The 23,523-nt window shown below is 35.5% G+C and overlaps 1 protein-coding gene across 2 annotated transcripts in view; it reads right to left on the bottom strand.

The window, feature by feature from the left end:
- LOC129727474 (transmembrane protein 208) overlaps positions 1-23,051 on the bottom strand; it is a 71,983-nt gene extending 48,932 nt beyond the window's left edge. The window contains exons 1-2 of one of the 2 annotated variants that reach the window (XM_055685341.1): positions 22,937-23,051; positions 22,646-22,801 (exon numbers count right to left, since the gene is read on the bottom strand). In XM_055685341.1, coding sequence (XP_055541316.1) covers positions 22,646-22,801; positions 22,937-22,939 — 159 coding nt within the window. In that variant the 5' untranslated portion in view covers positions 22,940-23,051. The other variant, XM_055685342.1, reaches the window with a different exon arrangement.
- Positions 23,052-23,523: the final 472 nt, after the last annotated feature.

Here is a 23,523-nt window from a genome sequence, read left to right as displayed (position 1 = left end):
GCTATTGTTAGCCGGAGTTTGGTGGTATGAATTTGCTGCTAGTATTTGACTCTTCAATCAGTTTAGCGAATTTCATGATCATAAATTGAAAAGGGCGAAATGTTTTTAATATTGTTTTAAATTTGCAGAAAGTGATAAAGTTTGACATAATTAAAATTTCATAAAGATTTGTTTACTGTTTTCTTGTTTAACACTTATTTTACAACTTTTCATTGATAAATTTTGTGGTTTTTGCCCAAATTTATATTTTATCCTTACGGATTGAGAACGATATCATAAATTTTCATTAATGGGGTATCATGGTTATGATTAAAATTAATCCTGGATGAAATTTCAACTTCAAAAATAAAAACTAAAAAAATCTGTTATCGCTTTCTTCACTAAAGTGACCATTTGCGCAGTTTTGCGCTGCAGCGGACAGTATGCATTTGAAAGCTTACTAAATTTTGAATGTAGTCACAATCGTGACAAACTGCGGCAACTAAACTTTTAAGCTACTTTTCTACAAAAAAAATCACGTTTTTTTTAATTTTTTCTAGTGTCAGGCCTACTATGACCAAATTTTACAATATCTAATGAAAAGGGTTTGTTTTGCACAATATTTACAACAACCTTTCCTTTGACGCCAAAAAAATCCAAGCTATCTTTGAAGCTACAGAGCGTTTCAAAGTAATGTACCTTTTTTTTTTAAAAGACGAAAAACGTCAGTTCGCACAATGTTTCATTTTGCTGATTTCGTGGGCAAAATTCAAATTAGATTTTAGTGATATAAATTATTCGAAAAGTTCCTATGTATTTTATTGTGCTTCTTTGAGAATGTACGATTTAGTGATTAATTCACCTAGAAGTAATATGGACAATTTATTTTTTCAGGACAGATAGACAGCTAGTGTCTTCGAAAAAAATGTGGCAAATGGTTTTACTAGCAACTTTGTCGAAGGTGTCGGATTTCTACCTCTTATGTTTAAAAAGATATAAAAAGTTTTATATGCAAAGTTCACTCAAATCATAATTTTAAATATAACTTTTTTCCTGGATTTTCTACATATTTTATGCCTTCTAAAAATTATTAGCCAAACAGAAATACATATTTTTTCTGAACATTTGATCCAGTTATGATTAAAAATGAAAAAGTTCCTTCTTTTCCCATGAGTTTCTATATTTTTATGACCTTCTAAAAAAATACGCGATTTCATTGGATTCATATTTTTGCTGAAGATTGTAAAACGGTATATTTAGAAATAACAAAGTTATTTGATAAAGTTAGAATTTTCATGCAAAAGATTCTTTTCATTGAAACATTCGAAAAGACTCTATTAGACAAATGATTTTATATTCTTTTGGAAGTAGAATACGTGCTTTCAGAACATCAAAAAGTTATCTGCGTATTTTTGGGTACGGCTGAGTAATTTGAAGTGAAACTAACCCTTGAAAAACCGTTAATGGTTGATTACCTTTTTTTTTCGAACCATATCTAGATCAAATGTTCAGCAAAGATGTGTATTTCTGTTTGGCTAATAATTTTGTAGAAAAATATGTAGAAAATTCAGGAGAAACCAAAATTAATCCACCTAGCGGTCAGACTCAGCCTTTCTCATTCAAACTTATTATTTGTAAAAATAGATTTACATGAATGCTTAAATCCAATAAAGGTATATTCACTCTTTGAGTTCTAATACAAATAGATTCTAATAGATTACAATAAAATTGAATAGGGTCTTATAGGGCAACTAGTAGAGATGCACCGAATAGCACTATTCGGCCTTCGGCCGAATACCGAATAACTTTTTTTCCATTATTCGGTGAGACGAATATTCGGCCGTATATTTGGCTGAACACAACGTTGATCGTATGATAACAAAATAACCAAATGGTCATTGTTTGAAGTTTAAATTGTTTCTTTCGCTTTTCAACTGTTCATGTACGAAAATGATTGAAAGTTATCCGAACTATTGCACAAGAAATAATTAATTTTGCACCTATGGAATGAGGCACGCTAATTCGTGGCGCACCTACTTTTGATCTTATTTGAGTTGTCATTAAAAAATAATGTTTTTAAGGATTATGGTTAACACAATTAAAAAGTTTGTGTTACAACTACATTTCAAGTGTTTTTGCAAAGCAAGCAGTGCATGCAAATATATAAAATGCGAGAAATTAACGAGAACTGAGGATGTGACTTTGGCTCAGAAAAAATATACCTTATCCAGACAAGACATGAACTATTGTGTGGAGATTGCGGTTCGTGTTCCGTTTTAATGAGATATATTCCTTTCTAACCCCAAGTTACATCTTCAGTTTTCATTTGCCCCCGTTCATGCAACTTTGCACTATACTTTTATATTATTTTCTGATAATCATTGGCAACTATTCGGCTTATTCGGCCTATTCGGCCGAATAATAAACTTATTATTGGGCGAGCCGAATATACGGCAAAATCCATTTTTTGCTGATATTCGGCCCGAATATTCGGCCGGCCGAATATTCGGTGCATCTCTAGCAACTAGACCTTTCATTTGCCATTAATTTCATTGAAATCGGCTCAGCCATCTCTGAGAAAATCGAGTGAGATTGGGAGAGCGCTACACACACACATACAGAAAATGCTCAGCTCGTCGAACTGAGTCGAGTGATATACGACATTCGGCCCTTTTGAGCACTTTTATACCTTTAGTTTTTGCAGTGATAGCTATACCTTTCTAGGATCAAGGCAAAAAGTGAATTGATAGAAATGACTTATAATTTCAACCTCATTCCCGAGCAAGGCCGCAAACATTGAAATAGTACAATATCAAACTTAAATGGTGTTGAGGCCACATATTTTGATCGTAGCTATAAATTTAAACAGTCTGCGGGTTACGTTTCTTTCTATTACTTTCAAACCAAATGTTTAAACATTATGAAATTCATTGTTTAAGGGTTGTAAATCCCATTAATTTGAAATCAACTATGTTCATAGCTTCTGAGATATAAGAGCGATTTTCACATTCTGACGCAGCGCCAAAACTTAAAGTTTGATTACAATCAAATTCAATAGCAACCTAAGCGGCAAATAGACCCTTCATTTGACACCAAGATAGAAAGAATCGGTCAGACCATCTCTGAGAAAAGTGAGTGCGAAAAAAAAAGGTGCACATACACAGGTACACACACACACACAAACATATACACCTATACATGCAGAAAATGCTCGATTCGTCGAACTTAGTCGAGTAGTATATGACATTCGGCCATTTGGATCACTTTTCTACCTTTTAATTAGCCAGTGATCGTTAGGAGAAAGTCAATATGTTTACTTTCATTATGTGATTTCACATTTGTATGAACAACGGACAAAGTTACAATCCGATTACAATGAAATTCAATAGCAACCTATGGGGCAACTAGACCTTTCATTTGACACTAATTTTGTGAAAATCGGTCCAGCCATCTCTGAGAAAAATGAGTGAGTTTAAACAACCTCAGGATAACTTTTCTTTACATAACTTTTGAACCATAAGTTCAATCATAACGAAATTTAATAGTTAAGGGTTTTGGAGACAGCCCGATCATTTGAAACCAGTCTTATTGAAATCGGTTATGTGGTTTCTGAGATATTGATGTTTCGTGATTTTTACATTTTGTTACATAACCTCTAAACTAAAAATCCAATTACAATGAAATTCAATAGCAACCTATGGTGCAACTAGACCTTTCATTTGCAATTAATTTTATGAAAATCGGCCCAGCCATCTCTGAGAAAAGTGAGTGAGAAAAAAAAGTTGCACATACACACACACACACACACATACATACATACATACAGAAAATGCTCATTTCGTCGAAAGGGGTCGAGTGGTATATGACATTCGGCCATTGGGACCACTCTTATACCTTTGGTTTTTCCAGTGATTGCTATACCTTTCTAGGAGAGAGGCAAAAAGTTATATTTAAAATTATGATTTGAGTGAACTTTGCATATAAAACTTTTTATATCTTTGTTAACATAAGAGATAGAAATCCAACTCCTTCGACAAAGTTGCTAGTAAAACCATTTGCTACAACTTTTTCGAAGACTAGCTGTCTATCTCACTGTCCTGAAAAAAAAAAATTTTACATATCCCTTCTAGGTGAATTAATCACTAAATCGTACATTCTAAAAGAAGCTCATTAAAATACATAGAAACTTTTTCGAATAAAGTATATCACTAAAATCAAATTTGAAGACGCTATTAATTTTGCGCACGAAATCAGCAAAATAAAACACTGTAATTCGCCATGCTTTGAAAAGTCGTAAAAAATTCAGATTTCATAATATTGCGCCCAAATTTTGGATTTAGACACTTGAAAGTTATAGCAATAAAATAAAAATATTATGAAACAGCTAACGAAAAAAAAAAAATTTTGGCTGATGGCCAGCGATTTCCCACTGTGCTGCAGCTGCAAGAGTACACAAAGCCCTGTCCAAAGATCACATGAATGGATTGGGCAGAATAAAAAAGGACGACGGTACTTTTACTGCCGATTCTCTTGAAACACTCAATGTTATGATGGAGAAACATTTCTCAGGATTACGATCCATTCTAGAAGAAGAAACTGAACTGAAACTGAGAAGAAGAAACACTGTGCTGCAGCTGCAAGAGTACACAAAGCCCTGTCCAAAGATCACATGAATGGCTTGGGCAGAATAAAAAAGGACGACGGTACTTTTACTGCCGATTCTCTTGAAACACTCAATGTTATGATGGAGAAACATTTCTCAGGATTACGATCCATTCTAGAAGAAGAAACGCAGGACTCAAATGCTCCATGTTCTGGTTCGACTATCGCTAGGACAAATGCGCATTACATAGCCTGCGATATCTTCACAGAATCGAAAGTGGAATGGGCAATCAACTCATTCGAGCCCTATAAGTCCCCGGGACTGGATGGATTATTACCAATAATGCTTCAACGGTGTGGAAGGGTAATAATTTAATTCATAACCGAAATATTTAGGGCAAGCCTGACACTTAATTACATACCCACCAACTGGAGAAAAACGAGAGTGATCTTCATACCAAAAGCTGGGAAGCGCGGCAAAACACTTCCAAAAGCCTTTAGACCAATTAGTCTAACCTCTATTATGTTAAAAATTATGAAAAAACTAATTGACTATCACGTCAAATCAATGTACCTTAAAACCTCTCCGCTGAGTAGGTATCAATTTGCATATTGAAGCAACATGTCAACAGCGGATGCAATATATATGCTGACGACAAAAATAACGAAATCTATAGATACAAAAAGAAATCGCACTCGCTGCGTTCTTAGACATAGAGGGAGCTTTTGATAATGTATCCCATCACTCAATGTCGAACGCAATGGGACACCATGGGTTTGATACATATAGATCAAAACCATGCTGAATAGTCGTGAGATAACTGCAGTATTGGGTAATACCCTTACAAGGAACACAACTAAGGGATGCCCGCAAGGTGGAATTCTATCGCCTTTGCTATGGTCATTGGTTGTAGACCAGCTACTTAGAAACCTAACTGAGCTAGGTTTCGAAGTGGTAGGATTCGCCGATGATGTTGTGATTCTTGTGAGGGAAAAATTCGACAGTACGGTATCGGAGAAAATGCAGTTAGCTCTAAACTGTACTTTAGAATGGTGTAGACAAGAGGGGCTGACGATTAACCCCTCTAAAACAACCATTATTCCATTCACTCGGAAAAGAAGGTACAACTTGAAGAGCCTGAAGCTGAGCGAGACCACACTGCAGCTTTCCACTGAGACTAAACATCTTGGAGTAGTTTTAGATAAGAAACTCAGCTGGAATGCACATATTGAATATGTCATCGGTAAAGCTACGAGTGCCCTCTGGGCATGTAACAAAGCTATTGGCAGAACATGGGGTCTAAAGTATGATTTATTGGTTGTACCAGGCAATAATAAGACCAAGAATAACGTATGCCTCGCTAGTGTGGTGGCCTAAAACAAAAGAAAGGTCAACGCAGAACAAGCTTGGCAAGTTGCAAAGGCTAATTTGTAATGCAATTACAAGAGTAATGAAAAGTGCTTCATCGAAAGCCTTAGATACAATTCTGCATTTATTACCACTCCACCAGGTAGTACTACTAGAGGCGGAAAAAAGTGCATTGAAACTAACACGCCTAAAAAAAGTACCTGATGGAGATCCGACAGGCCAGCTGGCAATCCTCAAACATTTCCAGCTGAGCAAACATATACCAAGTATCGAAGACTGAAGCCCCTTTTACAATCTGTGGGACTAGAAATTAATGTAACCAAAACGAAAATTTTGTATCGGTACCCGTACTTTACGAACAATGTTTCACCCCCGCGCACCAGAGTCTATGGACGATTTTCATTATGCTGTGTCACGAAGCTGACATATCTGGGAGGGGTTATCACAAGCAGCTTATCCAGAAAGGAAACCACTGCAGATTAAAAAAGCTAATAAAGCGTTCCATTGTCTATGCCAAGTTCTGAAGAAGCATAAATTGAGTTGGGAGGTGGTGCGACGGTTGTAAAGCAAAGCAAAGCCTTGATGCTACATTCCGATTCGGAACTTGACCTTTTGTTAATTTATACATAGACTTCGCAGCCGACTATTTAGTGTACAGGACAATTGCGGGGCTAGCGCTACGATCCTACTGACACTAACAGTCTCTCCCTAGCCGAGACTCGAACCTACGACAACTGGCTTGTTGGGTCAGCATCGTACCTCGAGACCATCAGGTGCGACGGTAATATCATAGCCTAATCACCCCAGTATGCACTTACTCTATGGAAGTAGCAACTGTACTTAAACAGAATAGAAATGCACTACGAGAAATGGAAAGCACCATGCTAACGATTCTAAGATCTTTATGCTCGGAGACCAAGAGTAGTTCTGATAATGCTCAATTAGCCCTACAAATCTTGGAAGGACACACGATAAACAAAATTCGCGTCAATAGGCTAAATTTCTATGGTCATCTCACTCGCGACAGCGAACAAGGCGTGTTAAAAAAAGCTCTTAGATATCACATAAATGGCCCAGAGAAAATGAGACGACCGGATTACACGTGGAAAACTTGCATGCAACAAGATATAGATCGAAGCGGAGTCTCAATGGAAATGTGACAAGAATGGGCCATGGATAAAGAAACGATGAAGACCGAACAACAAAACAAAAAAACTATATGCAAGCTTAATCGAATCGGAATATGACGACAGCAGTGAATCGAATGATTTGTGCGAAATTCTCCCAACACCATTTGAGTATTATAGTGATGACAACGACTCACCGTATGAGGGCTTTGAATAAGAACCCGGTCATATGCAAATATCCTGTTTTCCGTTTTATATTTGTTTTTTATTTTTATTCGTCTTCTGTTTATTATCTTCTTTATTTTATTTGACCATGTCTTTCCGAAAAATATGAAATGTTTTGCAAAGTAAACTTTGCGTATTCAATTCTTCCATACTCTGGAATATAACATGTTGAAATATCTAAATATCTAATTAGTACATGAGGGTACTGGGCATATAACCCATTAACAAGGATTCTATAGCACAGCGGTTCTCAACCTGGGGTACGCGTACTCCTAGGGGTACGCGAAAGCCTCTAGGGGGTACGCTAAAACAAAATCAGTAATGGCGGACAAAGCAATTTTTATTTAATATACTTCATTTGATTTACAATATCATGGTTGTTACAGAAATCTTGATTTTGAATCCGCAAAATCCGCGCCACGGGGTTTGAAGATCCGCGCGTGAGAACTAAATCCGAGCCGAAAAAAAACTATCAAAAATTATTGATTTAAGCATGGTTTCTACAAGCATCGTAGCGCCTTACAGTCCTCAGAAGAATTTTTCCTGCAAATATCCTGTATCGATATATTTATAAAAGCAAACTGAACATTTCTAGAGAATAAGTTTAGTAAAGTGGATTTTTCCATACAAATCGTGTGGAAACTAAGCCTTGGAGCTGACTTAATTTTTTGTCCCACGCTAATGTATAGCTTATTCGTGTTGAGTCTAAAACGCAGAACATTTGAATTTTGTTTTTTTGTCAAAAACTTTTGAACATGAACTTTGGAAACTAAACAGGGTGGCGAAAAGTTTTTGAAAGCAAATTCGCTGATTTTCCCTGATGTTCCCTAAATTACATATGGGTCATTCCATGTCAAGTGATCAGGCAAATGCAACGACTCTCTCCGATTCGCTTCAAAATGAACAAAATGACTTGTTTTAGATCGAAGCTGAAAAACCCAGAGTTTTAAGTCAATCGGACGACCCCCTCCAATTGCGGGGCCCTCCATTTTTGTATTTTTTAACAAAAAATCATTTTCCATGTTTTGGAAAAACATCATATCTCAGAGACCGTAAGAGCTACAGACAATATTAGACACTCTTTTTAAAGGTTATTAAATTTACAATCAAATGGCATCATCAGATTTTGCAAACAGTGTTGCCAATATTGATATTTTGAAGTAGAATACTTCTCTCAGGAAGTTCGGCTACATAGGGATGTGAAATGAAAATCTAAAGCTGAAAAAAGTGAGAAATATGTCCAATTTCAAATGCTAATAAATCAGTTAGTTTTCGATGGATTTCCTTCGTTTTTGCAGCAATCGATTAGAAAATCTTCTAAGATTCCTACCAGATGCATGAAATTGCAATTTTATTATTCGAACTATTGTACTATTGAAAATCCTTAAGCCTTGTCAAAACACAAAATTCGACGATACGATTGCTTTCCCAAGCACGGTCGGCAGAATTATGGACCTAGTGAATTGGGAATGAATCATTTGGCCTATATAAGAACTTCATCAGATAATAAACAGACATTTCATCGGTTTTTGAACAACAGAAATTTGAAGAACAAAAATGAATATTTGAAGAGTTAATATTTTCTCGTTTTGCGCTATAATCCAAAGTTAATTATCTTCATCTACATGCATACTCTGACTATTATTACGTGTTACGTGCGTCGCTTAGTGTTTGGCTACGGTTATGCAGAACGCAAATAACGGCACGATGCGATTCGGCAAGACAAAATGTGTTGAAATGTATAGCTCTACTTCGCCTTAAAAAGAGCTGTACATTTCACCACGGTAAGGCGAATCGCATCGCGCCGTCATTCGCGTTCTGCATAACCGTAGCCTTTGTTCCGTTCCCGTTTGATGTCGTATTAAATGTGCATATTACAATTCGGCAGCACTTCAACTTCTCATTTGCACAAAATTTAAAAATATTCAATGAACTTCATTCAAAATATCAAACAAAAAGAAATTACAATACTGCCAATGAACGGTCAACGTTTATTTACTAGAAAAAATGACTGACACGCAAGCAGCCGAGTTATCTTTCTTGTAAAAGTATTCTACTTCAACCTTGCGGTCGTGGCTTTGCATGCAACCTTCCTATGATTTTTTTACGTTTAAAAACTAAAACTTCGTTTATCTCAAAACACCTTCAAATTTTAATTCGCAAGATAGAATGATGGATCAGGAAACAGGTGTAGCATTCGGTATAAATAGTATACCTCAGCACAAGTAATGTTACAAGCATTATAGTTAACATTCACAGGGTTGTTACAGAAATCTTGATTTTGAATCCGCAAAATCCGCGCCACGGGGTTTGAAGATCCGCGTCGTGAGAAGTAAATCCGAGCCGAAAAAAACTATTAAAAATTATTGATTTAAGCATGGTTTCTACAAGCATCGTAGCGCCTTACAGTCCTCAGAAGAGTTTTTCCTGCAAATATCGTGTATCGATATATTTATAAGAGTTAACTGAACATTTCTAGAGAATAAGTGTAGTAAAGTGGATTTTTCCATACAAATCGTATGGATACTAAGCCTTGGAGCTGACTTAATTTTTTTGTCCCACGCTAATGTATAGTTTATTCGTGTTGAGTCTAAATGCAGAACATTTAAATTTTGTTTTTTGGTCAAAAACTTTTGAACATGAACTTTGGAAACTAAACAGGGTGGCGAAAAGTTTTTGAAAGCAAATTCGCTGATTTTCCCTGATGTTCCCTGAATTACATATGGGTCATTCCATGTCAAGTGATCAGGCAAATGCAACGACTCTCTCCGATTCGCTTCAAAATGAACAAAATGACTTGTTTTAAATCGAAACTGAAAAATCCAGAGTTTCAAGTCAATCGGACGACCCCCTCCAATTGCGGAGCCCTCCATTTTTGTATTTTTAACAAAAAATCATTTTCCATGTTTGGGAAAAAATCATATCTCAGAGACCGCAAGAGCTACAGACAATATTAGACACTCTTTTTAAAGGTTATTAAATTTACAATCAAATGGCATCATCAGATTTTGCAAACAGTGTTGCCAATATTGATATTTTTACGTTTGAAAACTAAAACTTCGTTTATCTCTAAACACCATCAAATTTTAATTCGCAAGATAGAATGATGGATCAGGAAACAGGTGTAGCATTCGGTATAAATAGTATACCTCAGCACAAGTAATGTTACTAGCATTATAGTTAACATTCATTATTTCTTTATTGTGGATACTGGTGAGTTGGATCATTTAGCTGAAGAATTGGAAACTCCGCATGAGCTGAGTAAAAGGATTTTTCACACTATATTCTTTACAACATGAAAATGTTGGAAATGAAATGATTAGCTCACTTCAGCGATGTCATAATTGTTTTTTGCCTTTCTCCTAGAAAGGTATAGCAATCACTTGCAAAACCGAAACTATAAAAGTGCTCCAAAGGGCCGAATGGCATATATCACTCGACTCAGCTCGACGAGCTGAGCATTTACTGTATGTGTGTGCGTGTGTGTGTATGTATGTGTATGTGTGTGTGTGTGTGTGTGTGTGTGTGTGTATGTGCAGATTTTTATTCTCACTCACTTTTCTCAGAGATGACTGGACCGATTTTCATGAAATTAATTGCAAATGAAAGGTCTTGTTATCTCATAAGACCCTATTTAATTTTATTGTAATCGGATTTTTTATTTAGAGGTTATGTATCAAAATGTAAAAATCATGATACATCATTACATCGAAAACCACACGACTGATTTGAACAAAATTGGTTCCAAATGAACGGGCTATCCAAAAAACCCTTAACTTTTGAATTTTATGAAGATTGAACTTGTGGTTTAAAAGTTATGGAAAGAAACATGTTCTGAAGACTGTTTAATCTCACTCATGTTTCTCAAAGGTGGCTGAACCGATTTTCATAAAATCAGTGTCAAATGGAAGGCCTAGTTGCCCCATAAGACCATATTGATTTGTTTTGCAATCGGATTATTACTTTGCCTGTTATGTTTAAAAATATGAAATCCAGCTATGAAAAGGAACATATTCCGAAGACTACTTGGACTCACTCACTTTTCTCAGAGATGGCTGACCCGATTTCCAAAAAATTAGTGTCAAATGAAAGGTCTAGCTGCCTTATAACACCCTAATGAATTTTACTGTAATCGTACTGTAACTTCGTCTGTAATGTACCGAAATGTAAAAAATCACGAAACTTCATTATCTCAGAAACTACACAACCGATTTGATCAATATTATTATCAGATGAACGGGCTAGTTGAGGGTTAAATGATAAATTATGATTGAACACGTGGTTTCAAATTTTGGCTGCCCTATACGTTCCGATTTCATTTGATTATTATCGTACTTGAGCAACCGTTATGTATTAAATTGTTTATAAAACAACGAAAGTCTATTATCTCAAAGATTACATGACTTATGAGAACATAACTAGTGTCATACGAACGAGTCAACTCTCAAACTTACAAATAACAAGCTTCATAACAATTTGATATGTGGCTCAAAAGTTATGGAAAAAAAAATTCAACGACTATTGAAAACTATACCTGCTTTGATCGATATATGTGGCCTCAATATAATTTAAATGTGGTATCTTACTATTTGAACGTTACAAATGCATTGATTCCTTGCGATGTGTTTAAAATCTATAAATGCACGACGAATCGGTCATAGGATATGATCGAAGTCAAATAACAAATCGATTAAAATGATTGGTTTTATCGAAATGACAACATCCTCGACTTTTGGTTTCTGTACATCGCCAATCTGGTCTCGAGGTACGATGCTGGCCTAACAAGCCGGTCGTCGTAGGTTCGAGTCTCGACTCGGGAGAGACTGTTGGTGTCAGTAGGATCGTAGCGCTAGCCCCGCAATTGTCCTGTACACTTAACGGTTGGCTGCGAAGTCTGTGTATAGTAAACAGAAGGTCAAGTTTCGAATCGGAATGTAGCACCAAGGCTTTGCTTTGCTTTTTACATCGCCCTAATTCTGAATATATTCATATTGGGTGGCATTCGGTCATTTTCAGTAGATTTTCTGGCATCAATCTGACACTGGAAATACCCATATTGGGAGGTATTTAGTTATTTTGGTTGTTTTCCAGAGACTGAAACTGGTCGTCTTTAAATTCAAAATGGTGTCCAGGGTCATTGTTTGGTTTCTATGCATCATCTCGATTAAGGAAACATCCATATTGAGTATTATTCGGTGTTTCGACTGTTTCCTAGAAGTTGCCATTTAGCAATTTAAAATGGTGCTTGAGGTCAATTGTTAGCTCCTTGCATCATTCTCATATTGGATAGTAGTTGTTTATTTGGGCTGTTTTTGACAAACCGGTAGTCGCCATCTTGGATTTCCAAATGGTATTTAAGATAATTTCTGGCCTCTGAGCGTCATTTTGGTTGAAGAAACACCCATATTAGGTGTTATTCGATCATTGCCGGCTGTTTCCCAGGAACCGTAAGTCGCCAACCGAGAATCTAAAATGGGGTTTGTGGTCGATTTCAGCTGCTGTGTATTCTACATCCGGAGATACTCATGTTAGACGGAAATTGGCCATTTTTTACTTTTTCCAGAGACCAGAAGTTGCCATCCTACAATTAATAATAGTGTCTAAGGTCAATTTTAAGCTTCTTGCAACATTCTAGCTCTGGAGATACTTATATTGGGTGGTATTTGGTCACTTTGGGCTGTTTTTCAGATACCGAAAGTCGTCATTTTGAACTTTAAAATTGTATGTAAAATCAATTTCTGTCATCTGGGTTTAATTTTAGTTCCGAAAACATTCATATTGAATGGTATTTGGTCATTTCCGGCTGTTTGCTAGACACCGGAAGTCACCATCTTGAAATTCAAGATTGTGTCTGTGATCAATTTCTAGCTTCTGTCCATCTTTCTGGTTCCGGAGATACTCATATTTATTGGGAATCGTCAAATTCAGGCCGTTTTCCAGAAACCGGAAGTTGCCACCTTACAATTCAAAATTTTGTCTGAAGTCGAGTTGTGGCTCCTGTGCATCATTACGGTTCCGGAAATATCCATGTTGGGTGGTATTTGGTCGTTTTCCACTGTTTTTCCGAAACCGGAAGTAGCCATCTTGGATTTCAAAATGGCATTTGAAGACAATTTCGATCGATTTTAGCTCCTGTGTATTATTCTAGATTCGGATATTATTATATTGGGTGGAAATCGGCCATTTTTGGCTGTTTTCCAGAAACCGGAAGTTGCCATCTTACAATCCAAAAGGTTGCCTGAGGTCGATTATGGAACATATTTGTTACCACTAAAAACATTTACCTGCCAAATTTGGTTCCATTTAGTTGATTAGTTCTCGAGATGTGCAGAAATTTGTGTTTCATTTGTATGGACATATTGAACATCCACATGCCAAATTCGGTTTCATTTGCTTGGTTTGTTCTTGAGTTGTGCAGAAATTTATGTTTCATTTGTATGGGACCTCTCCCTTCCAGCAAAGGGAGGGGTCTCAAACTATCATAGGAACCTTTGTCGGCATCAAAAACCCCTACATACAAATTTTCACGTCGATCGAGTCGTCGATTTTCGAGCCAATTTGGATCAGACAGACAGACAGACCGGATTGCATTTTTATATGTATAGATTACAACATCAATATTTTAGAACCTAAAGAGTAAATATACATTTATTGGATTGAAGCATTCATGTAAATCTATTTAAACAAATAAAAGTTTGAATGAGAAAGGCTGGGTCTGACCGCTAGGTGGATTAATTTAGGTTTTTTTTATTGGAAATTGTTTTGAACCTATTTTAATACAAGTAGTATTATACTATAATAGTAAAGACACAGCTGGTTTGCCTTAACACGGTTTTGCAATCTCTTGCGCAATCACCCATTAGTGAGTCGAAGGTCAAACGATCGAATAAATACAGTGGAGAAAAAATGCTCAGAGCATCAAAAGCTTTAAAAAAATCTTTTGAGGCTGTTTCTAGTCAGCAAAATGAAGGTCTAGAAAGTGCTGGAGAGGAAATGGTTCGGCTACTTAAAGAAAAATTTCAAATTTGCAATAAAACGAGCAATAAAATCTGCCAGTTGTCAGTGCTGCCAGGTTTGATTCAGTTAAATCTGTTCCAGGAATCCATTCGGCGACACCATTTTAATGAGGACATTGTCAAGCTCTGGTCGAGTACCTATTTCAATTTAACTCCAAAAGTTAAACAAAATTCGTCACGTACCACAAAAATCAAACGTTAACTCCTGACAAACTTGTTAAATAAATATAATTTATGAAACGCACGTTGTACTTTAATGGCTGTTAATTGAGGTACCATCAAGTAGAATATGAGAAACCAGTTTTTGAGATTCGAAGCGGTGATTTAGTTTGGGATGCGTTTTAATAAGGCTTATCGTATTTGTAGTCGTAGTGTTGGAATTTACATACCACGTGGACAGATTTTTGACGAATTTTACCCCCCCGTGGACAAATGCCCATATAAATTCTTTTTTTTTGTAAGGACCGTAGACATTACACCCCCCCCCACCCACTCAAGCTGTCCACGTGGTATGTGGATGGCCCCTAATCTTAAAAGTTGAATATCTCCGCAACAGCGCATATTGCATTTTGTAGATAGATAATTCTTATGTAAAATTTTCCGCAGAACACATCGGTGACATTAGATTTAAAAAAAAATGGGGGTGCTTGAGATAAACGAAGTTTTAGTTTTAAACGTAAAAATATCAATATTGGCAAACTGTTTGCAAAATCTGATGATGCCATTCGATTGTAAATTTAATAACCTTTAAAAAGAGTATCTAATATTGTCTGATACGTACTACCTGTACATTGCCGCGAATATTCAATCAGTAGTTAATAATGCAATTCATATAAAGTTTTACTAAAATTACAGTCCAAAACATTTATATGAGTAAGCTCAATACAAAATTCTAAAAAAATGTTACCAGAGATGCCAACGTTCCAATTTAAACTAGATTCTTCCAGTTTTTTTCATGTAATCTAGTTAAACAATTGAATCACAAAATCATCCAGTTTTTTGTACATTTTGCCAGTTCTATCCAAATTTTTTTAACAGCTCAAGTTCCCATTGTTTTTATCTATTTTAAAATATTATTTTAAGTAAAAATTGTATCTTGATTCCTCTTTAAAATTTTTTTAACAGGGAGTAAATAAGGATTTCACTCATTTTTTCTCTCTATCCGCTGCTCGCACGAGCTCAGCCAAATTTAAAGCAACATGATATGACATAGAAATGAAAAAAAAAACATTAAAAACAATGTAGAAGCAAAAGGGTCAATAATGGATAAAGAAACTTTTTAAAATTTTGTAGAATCTGTATTCGAATAGGGCTGACTTAGGCGTGAGATTATCAAATATTTTTGATTGTGACCTGGAGCAAGACAAGGATGCAAGGGATCCAATTTTTCCGTTTTTATTTTCAACATTATTACAGTTTATTCCAAAATGTTTTTGATAACCCTGTCAGTGACACCACCGTCAATGAACACATTGACAAAATAATAGACAAAAATCAGAGACGACCATTTTTAACCCTCTACTGCCCAATGCCGCCTTTTGGTGGGCTTCAGTCAAACCTCTTCTTCAAGCTTTAATAAATACTTCAAAAGTGTTTATAATGTTAAAAGTGATTTTACCGAAGCCGGTCTAGAAATTAACTTGGACACTAGAGGGTTAAGTCACTTTTTGTTTCTAGTCATTTTTTTTTCAATAATTTTTAATGAAAATCCTTACAATTTCCCAAAAGTCATCCCTTTAAAACTTTTCCCTTGTTAAGTAGAAAAATAAAAAAAAATCAGTCCTTTTCAAATGCTAGTCCAGATAATATTTGAAAAAATGAAGGAAGTATGCAAAGTTGCTTAATTGCCTTGCATCCACAAAGTTTCATTAAATTCTGAGAGGGTGCTGCAAACTACTCAGTCGAATTGGTGCGAAATCCTTCAATATTAAATTCTAGGTGGCTGAAAGCCAAGTTGCAAGGCTTTCCGCAAAATCCGCGCCATGGAGTAGTAAAACCGTGCCAAATCCGCAAGAAACGCAAAATCCTCAAAAAACGCAAAATCCGCAAAAAACGCAAAATCCGCACCGAATGTAACAACCCTGCATTGCTCTTAAAACAGGACTGTAGCAATTAAACAAACCATAGTTTAATTTGAAACCTGAACTAGACCTCTACAACATGATCTACCATTACTCTCTCCTACGCTGCGAGAACAAACCGAGCCAGGGGGTACAATTGATTTGAAAAATATCGTCAAGGGGTACGTGGACAAAAAAAGTTTGAGAACCGCTGCTATAGCGAAAGTCACTGATGCTCAAATAACTTGTTTTCTCTCTTTGCATGGATTTATACTTCTCACATCGGTGCGAATTACAAAAGCGACCTAGAAACAAGAATTTGAAGGGATATGACCCAGGCATAAGGAAACATATAAAATATAAAATACAGGATGAAATGAAACAAATGCATGTGAAGGTAACATTTAATATCGGAGGGTAAGTGCAGTGAAAAGTTCCAGCTCCAGCAGGTAAGAACAGTGACAAAAAGCTCAACATGTTTCAGATATTACCTTTCACACTACATGCACATATTTACTAGGCTGGGGAATCGTTATATGGAAAAAACGAAACTTGATAGCAGAAGGCCAGAACCAAGTTTTTTTTGTTCTTTTTGGGGCCCCTAACAATCCTAAATTTATCGGAAGTCGATTGGTTTTGTCTCCGCTTGGCGCATTTCATTTCAAATTTGTATGGAGATTTGTATGGAAAAACCAACTTTTTTGCACTTAAGCTCAATATCTCCAGTGCACAGCGTTTTATTTTGCCGTTTTTATGCGATTAACTGAATAGTGATTTAAATGTTGATTATAGCCATAAGGTATCTTTTAATGTAAAAAGATGGGTGATCAATTCACCAATGTGTGAGAGAAAAAAATTACTTTTGATTCGGAATAAGATAGACATAAAATGTCTTCGACAAAAATTTAGGTTATCTTAAAACAAAAAGAACTTAACCGAAAATGATATGTTTCTATCTCTTACATATTACGAGCAACATAAAGTTTTCTATTAGAAGGCACTGAAAATCACAATTTTCGTTTTAACTTTTTCACAGATTTTTCCGAATTTTCAAACCTTCTATTAAGTTATCAGCTATCCAAAAATGCATTTGTGTCCTGAACATTGTTATTTTTTATCTCCCAAAATAAAATAGTTATTTAACATATTTGTTAAAATGCATAAGTTTCCATTACTTTTAAAAATGCCAATATCTCAGCCCCCCGATAAGAGATCAAGGGTCTTTTTTCAGGTAAATTTTCGTCATAAATCCCACATTGCAATAAAAAATTCAGTTCTTGATAAAACTTTTTTTTTATTTGTGTTTGCAGGATTTTATCTGAAAATTCTGAGAAAAAATAATTTATCTGTGATGTGTGATGGGCTCTGAGATTACAATAACTGAATGCAATGCTGAACTGAACTTTGCAAAATATTAGAAAGGAACCCCACAAAAATAAAAAAAATATATAGGAAAATTTGGGAATCGAACAGAATTAAAACAAAGTGCAAAAGAGTGGTTTTGTAGTTTAGGGCATCTTCAGCGGTGGTCCAAATCGTTGTTTTGTTCTATTTTTTTGGAACAAACTCAAATTCACTACTGCACCGGTGGTGTAAATTTTGTTTTATACCAGATCTAAATTGAAAAAATTTTAAACTGGTATACGTTTTGTTCTATTTTCGTCACTTTTTGGAACAAGAAATAGATCGTTCTAAAACCCTTTGTACGCTACCAATAGGTGGGTGAAATGTCATGTTTTAAATAACACCTCATTTCTAGCTATTTCCATATAAGCGTTTTGCGAGTGTTGGGGAATAAGCAAAACAAAGATTTTTTATGACAATTCACAATTCATTTTTGTGGGTTTTCTGAAAAAGAAAATGAACCCCGTAAGAGGCCAGAAAAATGTTCCTCGAAGACACTGAACTGAAAACGTTCAAAATGCAGGCTTGTTTCAATATCTTCAAAACCTAACCAAAGTTAAAGAACTGCAAGATTCCGAAAGATTGATGAGAAGAAAATGGAAGATGAACATCTACGCGATTATATATTTTTCGCTATCCTCCGAAGCCCTACTTGTAGCAAATTTTTTTCGATCATACCAATCCATCCCGAGAAATGTCACTGACGCTTGGGTCAAACCGTCAAATCCATGAAGTCTTGTGGATATAAAGTGTCTTGCCAAAGTTATCGTTTAATGTGCGTAAAAATTATCGAATTTCCGTTTGTTAGATATTGAGTGCTTTTTATTATAACAAGTCTCATAAGCTGATAGCATGGGGTATTGAATTGTTGACAGTGTGACAGATGTCAGCGGTTTAAAACAACAAGATATACAACACCGGTGCGGAGAACTAAAAGTTGGTCTATATTAGCTGGCTCTGTTCAGGTTTCGCTGGTGTAAATCTAGTATAAAGTTGTTTAAAAAATAGACCACCGCTGAAGATGCCCTTAAGGGCGTTTTCAGCGGTGGTCCAAATCGTTGTTTTGTTCCATTTTTTTGGAACAAACTCAAATTTACTGCTGCACCGGTGGTGTAAATTTTGTTTTATATCAGATCTAAATCGAAAAAATTTGAAACTGGTATACGTTAAGGTCTTTTTTTGTCACTTTTTGGAACAAGAAATAGATTGTTTTAAAGCCCTTTGTACGCTGCCAATAGGTGGGTAAAATGTCATATTTTAATTGAATTCCTCATTTTTAGCTATTTCCATATGAGCGTTTTGCGAGTGTTGGGAAATAAACAAAACAAAAATTTTTGACGTGGGACTACGTCTTTGTTTACTATACTGGGATGCATTCTGTAAAATATGAATCGCAACTGGCAAATGTTACGTCAGATTTCAAACGATAAAAACAGTCTAACCACATGATGGATCCAAGTATAGATGACAGTTCTAAAAGGTATGCTATTCACGTCGATGCATTAGTATTAGTGATAGTTATGAACTTTTTCCAACTTTGAATGAAATTTGAAATGATTTTGCATTTTAAACTAAACTTATAAAACATACTTTCCTGAAAAGTTATAGAAATGATGTTGAAACATGTTTTATTTGTGGGGAATACATAAAATTGCTGTGGTTTAGGTAAAATATGCTGTTTTTCATCAATTTGCCGGTAACCTTTCTGCACTTTTCGTTTTTTTATTGTAGTCTAATAGCGCTTCTAAATAGAGTCGCTTATGTTTCATACAGTAACAAAAGTCATGAGCTATGATAATGACTAAGATTATGCTCCAACTATTAGAAATATAGCATTTTTATATATTTTATTTCGACATATTGTCGCAATTTTTCACACTAAATCTAAATTAATATCAATTTCTAGTGTGTTTCAACTGGAGATTCACTCTCCAACCAAAAAATCAGATATAAAACAACATAAAACGAGAAAATTCCAAAAATGTTCTGAATTCCATACAAAACGCGAAATTTTTCATAACGAGGTTTGTTTGTGTGCGTGGATAGACAAAAATGTAGCATACCTTGTAGAGCTGTCATCATACTTGGATGATGGATAACAATAACCAATATATTGTTGGATAGATAAAATGTGTAACAATTTTATAATACGCTAGTCATCATTATTATTTCACTGCTCAACGGTGAAAATTGATAAAAAGTTACAAAGAAATTCACGCGAACAATTGACCAATCACACGCGAGCATTCCCAGCACAGACGATGTGAATGGACACCAACCATTCCCTGTGATATTCTCTGTATTAATATGAAAAAAATCGACAGAGTTCTCCCGTCCCAACAGGTCGATTTAAGTTTGCTTCCATGAACTTAGACTAATTTGAAGTCTCGAAGGTAAAGATCTTTCGAAAAGTTTTGAAACAAGCCTTTTACTTGAACAATTTCTAAACCTGCTGTCAAAGCATAATAAAAACTGATGTCTTGAAAGAAAACATGCTGATAAAAGCAACAATACCGTACAGTATAATATACATATTATGTGGAGCAGAGCGCCGCTGGTCTCTCGTCGTCTATCATAGTAGTGGTACACGACTTCTATTTCCGTGAAATCAAGGAAAAACTGCAATGCTGCTGCATTGATAGTGATTAACAGTTTATCTCATAAATATGGTTACCTTAAAAAAACATGAACTACTCAACAAGAATTGAGCATGTTTGCAACGGTCATAAGATTTTTTTTTGCATTTTATCTTCAATATTCACTAAATGATCGTGATCGAAAGAGTAGATTTCCGATAATACAAATTTATATAAGCTTAAGAGCCACCGAATGCTTCTGAACATTTTGTCGATTCACTAGGATCTATTCAAAATCTTTTTTCACATTTCAACATTGTTAGATGATCTATTTTTGTTTTCAACTTAAAAAATAATATTCTTACGTACCTATATTAGCTATCTTCGTAATACAGTGAATGCAATTGTTGGCAAATGAAAAAAACTTGTCAAACAAAAAACAGAAATTAATCATTTCGAACTTTAACTTCCTTGTAATTGTTGATTGTTATGATTCTTCGCTGGAACTTGTTGACAATTTTGTTCAACTTATCTTCTTATGTTTCCCTATGAGTGAACCTATGTAACGGCTTCGAAATTATTTTCATAATGAGATTTATATAATAAATTTAATTTGATCAGAGTTTAATAAGACAAAATCATGTATTATGATAACGTAAATATTGTTGGATCTGGTTTATGAGGAAATAGAGTTAATTCTTATTCAGACGCATTGCGAGAAATTCTTGGTGCTTCTTCAATAACAACGAAACGCTTGTGCCTTGTTAAAGAAATGTTGTTCGCACAAAGAAACACTCACAATATCGTTAAGTGTTATCGAAGTTTTTTCGAGTATTGTGTGTAATTTATGGGGAGTCTGCATATAAAAAATACTGAATCACAGAACGAACGAATTGTTGCTTTCTGCAGATTCGGCACCATTTATAGCTAAAAATCCTTCTAATTACAGTGTTTAGTCCCACGTCACCATTTCATACAACCCTAGGGCTGTATACCTTGTAGTATTTATGACAGTTCACAATTCATTTTTATGGCTTTTCTGAAGAAGAAAATGAACAGGTTTGTCGTTTTTGGCTTCGAGGAAACCGACCAGCAAAAGGGGGAATTCTGGAAGACCATAACCGTAGGTTCAACTACTTGGTTTGCAACCATCAGCCACCAGGATGTCAAATATGTTGGGTATTTGTTAATCGCCCTTATTGTAGTGGGACTAGAGGAGACCTTAAGAAGCCAGAAAAATGCTCCTCGAAGACACTGAACTGAAAATGTTCAAAATGCAGGCTTGTTCCAATATCCTCAAAACCCAACCCAAGTTTGAAGAACGGCAAGATTTTGAAATGTTGATGAGATGAAAACTGAAGACGAACATCTACGCGATCAAATATTTTTCGCTAACCTCTGAAGCCCAACTTGTAGCAGAAATTTTTCGATCATACTAATCCATCGTGAGAAATGTCACTGACGCTCGGGTCAAACCCATAAAGTCTTGTGGATATAAAGTGTCTTGCCAAAGTAATCGTTTAATGTGCGTAAAAATTATCGAATTTCCGTTTGTTAGATATTGAGTGCTTTTTATTATAACAAGTCTCATAAACTGATAGCATGGGGTATTGAATTGTTGACAGTGTGACAGATGTCAGCGGTTTAAAACAATAAGATATACAACGGAGAACAAAAAGTGGGCCTATATTAGCTGGTTCTATTTTGGTTTCGCTGGTGTAAATCTAATATAAAGATATATCAAAAATAGATCACCGCTGAAGATGCCCTAAGAAAGTAATTTTTTCATAAATCACGTTTAGGCAACCTGAAAACAATGTTTTAGAAAGTCGAAATGTTCTACAAAAATGCTATAAACAACATTATCTTTCAATTTAGGGCTGAGCACCTTGCCTTTTTAAACATCAATTTTCTTTGGGACACCCTAGTGCACACCCATTAGCAAAGACAAAAACCGTTTTACGAAAACTAGTTAGTAGGCAATAAGCTTACATGGTGGCGCATGAGTGTAACGTTTCGAATAAGGACGAAGATTATTCAGGATTTTTGTTCGAAGAGGCACGTCTGTTTGTCTGTGGTATGGGTAGTGAATGGCTAACAGCAAAAAAAAACATTGGTTCAAAAAAATGCACTGTAGTGATGATGCTGCTGTTGCTGTACATGCATTCCCAGTAGTTATTTTAAAAATATGAAACCCGGGAAAAATCCATTGCAGTCATAAATTAAAGAAATATTTAAAAAAAAATCCTATTGAAGTAATCCACTTTTAAGTAATAGGTTTACATACCATTTGCAATATTCCGGAAGGCTGTAATACGACATATGTGATAATCAGGCAAAATACGGTCGTTGCAATGCACATGTTTCTATAGAATTTCAATGTAGCAGCATTTTCTACCAATATTTGCTTAGTTCCTCTAGTTCCATGCTTTCCTTTGGAGGCCTGTAAAAGCAATTGAATGTGTAAATTACACAGCGTAATGGTTAAATATTGAAATTTCCACTTATAACAGTTCCACTTTATAACAGTTAATCGAAAAGAACTCATATATGAAAAGAGCAAATTTTAAAAACTTACCATCACAAAATGTCGCAAACAAAATAAATACGATACCACAAGGATATTTTCTAGTAGGGTTGCTAGTATTTTATCGATATTTGATATTATCGATATTTACTCGTCAGAATATCGTTACTTTCGACCGATATTGTTGCTCTTGATAAATATTATCGATATAACGATATAGACCTTCCTCTATTTGCGCTAAGGGCATCCTTAACAGTGCGCTACTATTTAAGCTGTTATGGCGACTTTGTACAGCGCGGCTATTTTACGCACTCACCCGTTTTCACACCAGTCGTTGCTATCGTCTCTGTATGACGTTTCATCCAGCATAAACCTTTAGCAGCGCTGTTACCGGGCTACCAAATTTGAGAGCGCGATGCTTCCCGGAGGCCCGGCTACTATTTCTCTAGCGCGTTTAGCAGCGACCGGTACGGTATGAAGTGGTGATAGAGCGCTGCTAAACGGGGTATAGAAGCGCACAGTTAAGGATGCCCTAATGTTAGTGGTCGATTTCACTGCCCCGAACTTTTATTCAAGTTGTAAGCCGATTTTTGGTTTTATTTCATCTATTTTTCCCTTAAAACAAAGTTTGTTAAAAC

The sequence above is a fragment of the Wyeomyia smithii genome, chromosome 3, assembly GCF_029784165.1.
Source record: "Wyeomyia smithii strain HCP4-BCI-WySm-NY-G18 chromosome 3, ASM2978416v1, whole genome shotgun sequence".
NCBI lineage: Eukaryota > Metazoa > Arthropoda > Insecta > Diptera > Culicidae > Wyeomyia > Wyeomyia smithii.
The sequence above is the reverse complement of the archived record's forward strand: the minus strand, read 5'-3'. Positions and strand labels throughout refer to the sequence as shown.